The sequence below is a fragment of the Octopus bimaculoides genome, chromosome 2 (assembly GCF_001194135.2).
Source record: "Octopus bimaculoides isolate UCB-OBI-ISO-001 chromosome 2, ASM119413v2, whole genome shotgun sequence".
NCBI classification, from domain to species: domain Eukaryota; kingdom Metazoa; phylum Mollusca; class Cephalopoda; order Octopoda; family Octopodidae; genus Octopus; species Octopus bimaculoides.
Genome location: NC_068982.1, coordinates 49,909,007 through 49,919,782, shown reverse-complemented (window position 1 = coordinate 49,919,782; position 10,776 = coordinate 49,909,007). Strand labels below are relative to the sequence as shown.

General features: G+C 36.3%; 1 protein-coding gene across 1 annotated transcript in view; it reads left to right on the top strand.

Annotated features, from left to right (window-relative positions):
• LOC106873657 (katanin-interacting protein) overlaps window positions 1-10,776 on the top strand; it is a 551,631-nt gene that overhangs the window by 137,892 nt on the left and 402,963 nt on the right. The window contains exon 17 of the mRNA XM_052977029.1: window positions 8,257-8,338. Coding sequence (XP_052832989.1) covers window positions 8,257-8,338 — 82 coding nt within the window. The remainder of the gene's footprint in view (window positions 1-8,256; window positions 8,339-10,776) is intronic.

Here is a 10,776-nt window from a genome sequence, read left to right as displayed (position 1 = left end):
TATATATATATATATATATATATATATATATATATATATATATATATATATACATGTGTGTATGTGTATGTGTGTGTGTATTTATATATATATAAAACTTACTGTTAATAATAGTTGGGGTGTGTTGTGGACTGTCACTTAAAAATGAAAAAATGCATTGTAATTAAACGACAGATTAAAAAGGTATATGTATACAGCATGTGCAACTGGATAGGAGACAGATACAGAGGGTCCCTAATTCTTCATCAGTTATCAACCAAATGGTAATACTCAGTTTTGCACCATTAATGATAAAACTGAGAACTTCCCATGCTGGCGGTGCCTGCAAAAGCCATGAAGAATGTAGGGCCTCAAGCAAACAAAACAACACAGAATGGCCATACAAAAGTAAAAATAAATATAACTTAAGCTGATGGACAAAGATGAAATAAATGGGAAATGCACAAAATACAGCCTTAGGGCCAAAAAGACAAGAATTGTGGGTAACATTTAGAAGAAATCCTAAAGGATACAGTAAACAGCAAATAGGACACAGGGAAATTATCTGATCAGTCAGTACGTAACCATTGTGTAAAAGGGAGAGAATGAAAGGAAAGCTGGCCATGGGTTATGTGTCAGCAGCAGGTAGAGGAGAAAGAGTGCAAGGGAGAGGAAGAGAGAGTGACAGAGAGAAAATAAGTGAAGGAGTGAAGGGGGGAAAAGGAGAAAGGATACAGATGCGAGAGGTTGAGAGAGAGAGAGAAAAAAAAGGGAAAGTGGGAAGACTAGAAATAGAAGTAAGAGGCAAGAGATAGAAAAGGAGAAAGAGTGAAGGCAAGAATAGAGTCGCAGATATATAACACTTACCATTAATAAAAATTGAGGTGTATTGTGTTCTATTACTTCATATATATAAAAAAAAAATGCATTGTAAATAAACGACAGATAAAAAATGTGTAAGTATACTGAGTGTACAATCAGATGGGAGATAGATACAGTAGGGCTCCAATTCTTCATCAGTTATCAACCAAACATGCTTTGATTATTCTCCCCTCCAGCCAAACAGGCTTTGATTATTCTCAGACAAGAAAGATTTCTGCCAGGATCAGATGGTGAACACACAGAACATCTGTTGGCTTACCTTGTCCCCAAAACATTTACTGAGAGTAATAAAATTCAAACATACAGTCAACATCATGATGTTTGGAGTGATCACTAGTGATGGTGATGTTATACCTCCATTCATCTTCCCACATGGCCTCACATTCAGTACAGAGGCCTACATAAAGGGCCTGGAGGAGGTAGTCCTGCCCTGGGTCAAGAAGGTAGCTGCTGGAAGACCTTATGTCTGACAACAAGACTCTGTACCATGCCACAGAAGCAAGAGAACCCAGTATTTGTTTGTCACTTGGGAAGAATGGAAAAGTCTTTGACATTTTGAGCCTATGCTCTTCGACAGAAATGGTTAAGAGGAAAAACATTGAGAGAGAGAACAAAAAAAGAAACAGAGTGAGAAAAGAAATGTGTAGAGATTAACAGTTCAACATGATGTATATATGCATGCACACACACACACACACACACACACACACACCCTCTCTCTCTCTCTCTCTCTCTCTCTCTCTCTCTCTCTCATGTATATATTGCGTGTGAATGTATTTTTGTGTCCCCTTATCTTGACATCATGTGATAGTTGCAAATGATAGTTACTCATACATATAGTGTCATTCAGTTTCAGTTTTCTGTGAGAACATAGCTGGCCATGAGAAAAATATTATCTCACTTGGAAACAGATGAGGGTTGGCGACAGGAAGAGCATTTGGTTGTAAAAAATCTGCCTCAATAAACTCCCTGACCCATGCAAACATAGAAATGTGAACATTAAAATAATGATGACAATGATATAAAACAGATATTTAGATGAGACTACTTTAACCCTTTCTCTACCAAACTTTCTTAAAGTACCTCTGTTCATGCCTTCAGATTTAAATCTTAGATTAAAATCTCATCTTATCATCACTATTGTCATTGTCATTTTTGATATATCTGCTTCTCCTTGCTAGACTTTTTATTGCAGTGTTTTATGGTTGGACACCCTTGTATTTAGTCAACTTTTGAGGTCTGCAGATACAATGTGCCTATTCAAGAAACTCAGATACACAAGGTTCCATGAAAGAGTACCAGTTTTTAGGAGCAGTAACTCCTTTAAGAAATGACTCAGACTGTAACAAACTGTACAACCCATTCTAGATGATGGTGGTGATGGCTGTGGTAACAGTTGTTATGGAGATGATGACGACGACGATGATGATGATGATGATCCTTGCCTAACAATAATCTGACTGAGGCTCCCCCCCCCCATCTTACTTCATATAATACCTCCCTTCGTAACTGCATTGAGAGAAAGCATGTAAAAAACAGTTAAAAAATAACTCAACTTCATAATGATATTCTACTGTACCTGTTTCATATAATTAGAATATCTTAATGTTTTTTTTTTTTAAATTTTGATACCTTAGAAAAGATTCCAGTTATCGATGGTGCTGTATTATGTCAGAATAACACGTCATCATGCACACTTTTTCTTTTTTTTTTTTATGTAATCACGATATATCTACACTTTCTAATTTCTGACTTTTCAACATTTCCATTTTTGATGACATGTACAGACAGGAAATATAATTCACAATTCATGCAAAGGAAATGGATTTCAACAATTTGATTTAAATTATAATTTTATTTACTTGTTTCTTTAAAAAATTTTATAACTTTATTACTTCCATTTTTTGCCAATGTACAAGCCTCTTTTCAGGAAGGTAGAACAGTCCGTTGACCCATTATCAATATATCAAAGGTGGAATAGTCTATTGACTTGTGAAGATGCTTGGCTCAGTGCTTAGAGCATTGTGAGTTCAGTTCCCAGACCTTGCTCTTTGTTGTGTTCTTGAGCAAGACATTTATTTCACATTGCACCAGTTCACTCAGCTGTAGAAATGAGTTGGGATGTCACTGGTGCCAAGCGGTATCAGCTTTTGTCTTGAGGAGAAACTGGTATGCATGGTTGACTGCTGGTCTTCCACAAACAACCTTGCCCAGGCTTCTACCTCTAAGGGGAAGTTTCTAGGTGCAGTCTCATGGTCATTCATGACCAATGTGGGTCTCAAAAGTCTATTGACTTGTTATCACTATATAAAAGATATTTATTTTATTAAACTCAAGTGAAAGAAAATAGTCACTTCAGTTCATTATTCAGTAATTATTTTATCAATGCTGAAGAAGATGATTGAATGTTTTCAAGTATTGTTGGACAGCATATTGATTTGATCCTTAAAAATTGTTGCTTTAAATGTATTATTTTCTGTCAAGTTTGTTTGTTTGCTTGTCCGTGGTCAAGATATCTCAAGATGGATTCAGATGAAACTTGCAGGGATGTTTGGTCTCATGACTAGCATGAACTGATTAGATTTTGGGATTGATCTAGTACTGGACAAGAATTCTGGATTATTTTTCCTATTTTTTTTTACTTAATTTTTGAAAGCGGTCGCATTCATTTTTAGTATTCTTTTTTGTGAGAGCAGTCAAGTTTATTTCAGATATTCTCATATTAAAAATTATCTCCGGCTAAACGTTGAGAGGACATTGGTGTTGCCTTGGCGGAGGTTTGCGCTCTCTGAGTGCTCTTGTTATTAAAGTTTTATTAATTTTTGTTGAAAATTTGAGTTGGCAGAAACGTTAGTATGGCGGCAAAATGCTTAGTCGCATTTCTTCTAGTTTTACATTCTGAGTTCAAATTCCACCAAGGTTGACTGTACCTTTCAGATTTTTAGGGTCAATAACATATGTAAAGCACTGGGGTCAATGTAATTGACTAGCCCACTCCCCCAAGATATCGGGCTTTGTGCTTAAAGTGCGAAGAATCATTATTGTTAGTATTATTATTATTTCTTATTATCACAGGTTTTGTTCGAACTCCTGGAGTCTTGTATGCATAGTGGGCTTGCTACCTGCAGCCTATGGTACCTTGCTATCTGTTCTTTTCAGCTATCTAATACTTTCCTGATTATTTTGGCCATACCAAGGAGGCAAACCTTTTGTAACAGTTCTACTGGGCACTCTATTAGAATTTCCTTTAAATTCCTCTTGATGCTTTCTGATACTATCCCCAAGAACCCAACATTAATTTGCACCATCTTCACCTACTTCATTTTCCATAGCTGGGCTATTTCATACTTAAGAGGGTTGTATTTATATATTTTTTTGCCTTCCTTCTTGACTATTCATGGGTGAAAGGGGGCATGCAACATCAACTATATAGCATAAGTGGTGCATTTTGTTGATCACCACTAAGTCTGGTCTGTTATGCTCTAGCACCTGATCTGTCTGGATTGAGAAATCCTAGAGGATTTTGCTTGTCTCCAACTCCACCACTCTCTGTGGTTTGTTCTCATACCACATCTTGCTTCTCTCTAGCCACCCCCCACTTTTTGCACCGGTTCCAGTGTAGCACTTTCACTACCTGATTGTGTCGCCACATCTTGTAGTGGTTTTGGGCAAGTCTAGGGCATTTGTTTGTGATATGGCCAATAGTTTCATCCACTCATTCTATTACAGATGTGGCACAGTAGAAACATTTGCTCATTCCAAAGGTTGACCATCCAGTTTGTGGCCAGAGCTTGGTTTTGCGCTGCCAGTATCGTGTTCTCGTTTGTTTTTTTTAGTGTTCCTTTCTTCAGCCACTCCCACCTATTTTTTCCAACAACTTCTGTTGTGGCTACATGGAATTGATTGTGTAGTCCCTTGTTGCATAATTCTTCATGTCCTTTTTGTACTTCCTTTGTTTTTCCTTTTTTTTCCTAACTGACACTAGCAAGGCTTCCTTACTTTGGGCTAGGTATCTAGTTAAGCTCTTGAGTTCAATATGTACACAGTCTTCCACAGTTATCAGTCCTCTTCCTCCATTTGTTTTCTTCATGTATAGGCAATCAGTGTCTGCATGTGGACGATGGGCTCTATGTATTGTTTGGAGCTTTCTTGACTTTCTGTCCATCTCCTTCAGCTCTTCTGTCCACTTCAGGAGTCCAGCACCATACTGAATTACTGAAACTGCGCACAAGTTTATTGCCAAAATTATGTTTTTGGCATTCAGCTTTGAAGCTAGTATCTTTCTCACTTGCCACAGGTATTCTCTTTTTCTCTTTCCTTCATGTCGTCGTGTTTAATTCCATCTGCCTCAAGTATTCCCAGGTATTTATAGCTGGATTGAGGTTGAATTGCCTTCATCATTTCACCACTTGGTAACCCTATGCCTTCTGTCCTGACAAGCTTTCCTCATCTCATCCCCATTGCAGCACAGTTTGAGAGCCCAAACTCCATCTTAATTGAAGAAAATTCACACAGACTGGACGACGCTGTCCAGTTTTACCTCTTTTGTGAATAACTTCAAGTTGTCTTTGAATAGCAAATGGTTCAGTTTACCCTTACCTCTTCCCAACTTTGTTTTTTGTAGTATTCCACTCAAGGGGATCGTTCCCAGCACAAAGATCAGTGGGGACACACTGTCCCCTTGGAAGATTCTTCTCTTGATTTTCGCCTCTCCTAATACTTGATTCCCTACTATCAATTCCGTTCTCCACCATTTCATACTGTTCCATATAAGACTTCTCATGTTTTCTGCTACTCCATACACTTTCATTGTTCTTATTATCCAGAAATGAGTTATCATATCATATGCTTTTCAATAGTCAACCTATGCCATGCTCGGATTTGTGTGTCTTCTCTTGCAGTTTCTGATAATTAGATTATCGATTAAGAGCTGATATTTTGTTCCCTGGCTCCTCTTTTGGCACCCTTTCTCTTCAGTAGGTAGTAGCCCACTTTTTTCTAAGTATTTATACAGTTCACCTGCCAAAGCACCTGACATTAGTTTCCACATTAGCAGAAGACATGTTATTGGTTGAAAGTTAGATGCCACATTTCTCTTTTCAGTATCCTTGGTACATAGCAATATCTTTCCATTTCTCATCTAGCTGGGTACTGTGCCTTCTGCAAGAACTCAGTTAGCTGTTTTGCTATCCTTTCATGGAGCCCTCTCAGCTTCTTCATCCAATAACCTTGGACTTCATCCAACCCTGGGCTCTTCCAATTTGGGAATTTTTTAAACTGCTTTCTTATCATTTCTGAGTTATTTTTATATCTTCTTGACCTTCTATATTTCTTAACCTATCTTGGATTTCATGCAGCCACTCCACTTTATCATTATGCTCTACAGCTTGGTCCCAGATCCCTCTCCAGAATGCTCTGCTTTCCTCTGCATCTGATATCATTGTTGCGTGTAATTGCCCATCTAGTTCCTGAAACATTTTCTTCTGATTTGCTTCAAACAATCTGTTTTGCCTGAATTGTTTTGTTTGATTGTCATATCTTTTCAGATTTGCTTTGATTGCTACTACCTTTATCTCTTATTCTATATGTTCTTTCCAGCATTATTCTTATGCTTTCATTCTCCAATTCCCCTCTACTCAATCAATCAACTTGTCCTAAATGTCTTTTTAACTTTGTTTCTCACAAATATATACCAGTATGGTTCTTTACATTCTGTTTGTTCTCTTCTTTTATATCCAACTCTATCTACAGCAACCTATGCCATACTGCAGCCCAAATAATTTTGTTAGTTTCAGTTATAATTCACGCCTGGAATAGCTCAAGGACTGAATCTATCTTTTCTATTTCAACTTTGAGCTTGCGTTGATCAATGTACTTCAGATTGGTGGGTGCTTGATCCTGGTCTTCTCTAATATATTGGCACAGCATCCTCACTATGTCTTGTTGGTCATCTTGTGATGAAACTCTTCCCATTACTTCTGCCTCATTTGCTTAGAATGCATTTACATTTACACTTTGCTCTACATCTTCACTCCTGCCATTCATTTCTCTGTCCTCGCTGGATACGTTATTTGTTGGCAAAGTATTATTTCTATTTTCTAATTTCTTTTTTTATCTCTTCAATTTTCATGTCTGTTAACTACCCTTTTGCTCTTACTTCTCTTGCCTGGTTGGCTAACTGTTACTCACTTATTTTGAAGAGTCCTATTTCATTCCATTTTGCTTTCATTCATTATCGAAGTCCTTTTCTACTGGGTTCACTCCTGATCCAGCATTCAATTACCATTTGGTTTGCTTCCTTATCTTACCTTCTTTGCCTCTGACTTTGTGTATAAGCAGTCTCTGAATGATGACTGAGCCTACACTGCTCAACCACAGGAAACTTGCCAGGTGAAAGGCTTTCACCTTTTGTTCCAGCCTCATTAACACCATTACTCGATACATTTGTTTTAGACATTTTCACTCAACTTTGAGGTTTGTGTTTTAAGGTTAATCACCAACCGGTATTTTTATTGAGACACCATCTCTAGTAAGGTTGTCATCCAAGATTGCAGAGCTCTTACTACCCATAAGTTGGGCCTGTTCCCTTTACATTTCTGTGTGTTGGGGACCATGATCATGATTCTCACCAGGAGATAAATGAACATCGGTTGGCCCCATATCTTCATCCAAATATTGCCAAGTTACTTGGCAAACCCACTAGTGCTGGTGGCAAAGAAAAAAGCACCCAGTGCACACTGTGAAGCAGCTGGCATCAGGGAGGGCATACAGCTGTAGAAACCATGTCCAAGCTGACATAGAGCATAATGCAGCTCTGTTGTACACCAGATCCTATGAAACCATCATCACATGCCAATATAGACAAACAGACATTAAATGATGAGGACCCAACAGCAATTGGCTTTATCTTCCTCTTCTTTGTTTTCCATAGTCAGGGTATCTGGTACTTAAGAGGATTGTATATGTCTATTTTTTGCCTTCCTTCCTTCCTTCCTTATTATTATTATCATCATCATCATCATCATCATCATCATCATCATCATCATCACCACCACCACCACCACCACCACCATCATCATCATCATCATCATCATCATCATTATTTTTATTGTTGTTGCAGTGAGCTAGCAGAATTCTTAGCATGGTGGACAAAATACTTAGCGGTATTTCGCCCGTCGCTAATCTCTGAGTTCAAACTTCGCCAAGGTCAACCTTGCCTTTCATCCTTTTGGGGTTGATAAATTAAGTACCAGTGAAACATTGGGGTCGATGTAATCAACTTAATCTCCTCCCACAAGCTGCCCCTATGGCAAAAATTTGAAATCATAATTATTATTATTATTGTTGTTGTTTTTAAAATTTTTGTTTGAATTTGGTAATATTTTATCGTTTAAGGTGTACCAGTGTCACCCCGAACTCATCGAAACACAGCCAACCTTGATACAGTATCTGATGCAACCAGAATTACTGGAAAGAAGTATGCTGTTTAATACATATTTTTGTTTTGTTTTTGTTGTACTTATTTTTGCAATTTATCATTTTGTTTTATATATTTCATTCATTGAACTGTAGCTATGCTGAGGCACCACCCTAAAGGGTTTAGTCAAACAAATTGACCTTAATACTTAATCTTACGCCTGACACTAATTTTATTGGTCTCTTTTGTTGAACTACCAAATGTAAACAAACCAACACTGGTTGGCATGTGGTGTGGTGGTGGTGGGGGCGGGGGGGCAAGCATAAAGACACAGAAACACATCTATCTATTTATCTGTATATCTTTATATGTATATATGTGTAAATATATATATATGTTTATAATTGCACATATATATATGATGAGCTCACAATTTCTGTCTACTTAATTCACTTTCACAGCATTGGTTGGCTTGGGGCTAGTGTAGAAAACTCTTCTGGGACTGAACCAGAAGACACTTGCCCAAGGTGCATACCTCCTGAACATGTAACTTTGAGTTCAGTCCTACTGCATGCCACCTTCAGAAAGTGTATGTTTTTCATAGCCTCAGGAAAGAAATTTCACACACACACATGCACGCACGCAAATCGTTTTGTGAGTGTTGATATTTCTTTAAAAATCAGTGTTCTACAAACGGTGATGTTGTTGTCATTTCCCCTGATGACAAATCATCCATTAGCATTGTGCTTTCAAAGCTGTGTGGAATAAGAGTTCCCTTACTTGAGAAAAAGAAAGGTAAGGGTTAGCAACAGGAAGGGTATTTGGCTGTTAAAGCTTCAATAATATATTTGTCTAACCCATGCTACCATGGAAAAACTAATGTAAAAATGAATAAACAAGCAAATATTATTCTAATCGAAAATATTGACCTCAAACCTTGTCAAAAGTTATTGCTAGCTTTCTCAAATGGTATCAATATTTATTGATTTCAGTAAAGTGCTATACTGCTTTATAAATCTAAATACTTTGATTTTTTTTTTTAACCTCTTTGAATTTGTTTAATCAGGCTTTTTCAAGCCAAAGATTGATTTCTTATACTATAAATAAAATATAACAAGTAACTCTTCTAGTTTAGGCACGTTAAAGGATGAAAAAAACAAAAAACAAAGGAAGAATAAAAATAACAATATTCAACCAATGTAGCGAATTGAAAAAAATGAAATAGATTCATCTAGAAACCCACAAAATCTGCTAAAGATATTGATTTAACCGTTTAGTATTTAACTCTTTAGCATTTAAGCTGGCCATATCCGGCCAAAATATCTTACTTGTTTTATGTTCAAACTGGCCAGGTGTGGTTTCTCACACCTGCCCTACAATGTCATTCTCAAAAATTAACAATCACATCATCAAAATCTCATAGCTACAAGAAAATGCATGATTAATTCAAAACAATACGCTGAAATAAACATTACTTTTGACAGAATAATGGGAATGCTAAAAGGTTTAAACCAGCCATACCCAGCCCAAATATTCTACCTGTTTTATGTCCAAACCAGCCATATTCTGCCTCTCCCCTACCTTACAATGTTGTTCTAAAGTTAAATAATCACATCATTGAAATCTGAAAGCAAGAAGATAATGCCTAATAATTTAAAACCATGTGGATAAATAAGCAATTGCACTTGACAGAGTAACCTGAATGCTAAACAGCTAACATCTATTTTCCTCACACCTCTCTGACCTGATTGCCCTCAGTAGCCAAATCATAGATGAAAAGTGAATTTAAGTGTGATTTTCTTTTTATTTCTAGGAAGCTAAACTGATTATTCAGTTATGTAATTCTTCAGTTGCAACAGTCTCAGATTAAATAATCCTTTATTAGTTAAGTGCAAATCCAAAAACAAATACTATATTCCAATTATGATATTGTGAGTTTGTTTTGGCATTTGTAGAGGCAGATTTGGCAGTTGATACAGGCATTGCTGTGTGGTATGAAGTTTTCTTCTTCAATATATGGTTTTAGGTTCAGTCCCACTGCAGGGCACTTTGGGCAAGTGTTTTCTGTTATATCTCCAGGCCAACTAAAGCTTTGTAAGTGGGTTTGGTAGACAGAAACTTACAGAAACCTCTGTGTGTATATATATTATAATGGATGTAGGGTTGATTATGGAATGTTTATTATTTTGATATTTTTAATAATATTTTTCTTTCTTTATATAATAAGTATTTTATACACATTCATTTGTTATTTATTGTTGGTTGATATATACATTCATTTATTATTATTATTGTTGTATTTTGACCTGAAGATTAGCTATATTTTTGAATAGAATTGATTTTTGATATTTTTTATCGATTTTAATTGATTTGAATTTTCTTTCTATTTGAAAATTGGTTATGAAACACGTGTAGTCATTTTATTATCTTTATCTTATGATATTTACTTTGTATTATATTATACTTATTTATTGTGCTTTTAATTATTAATTTTTCTA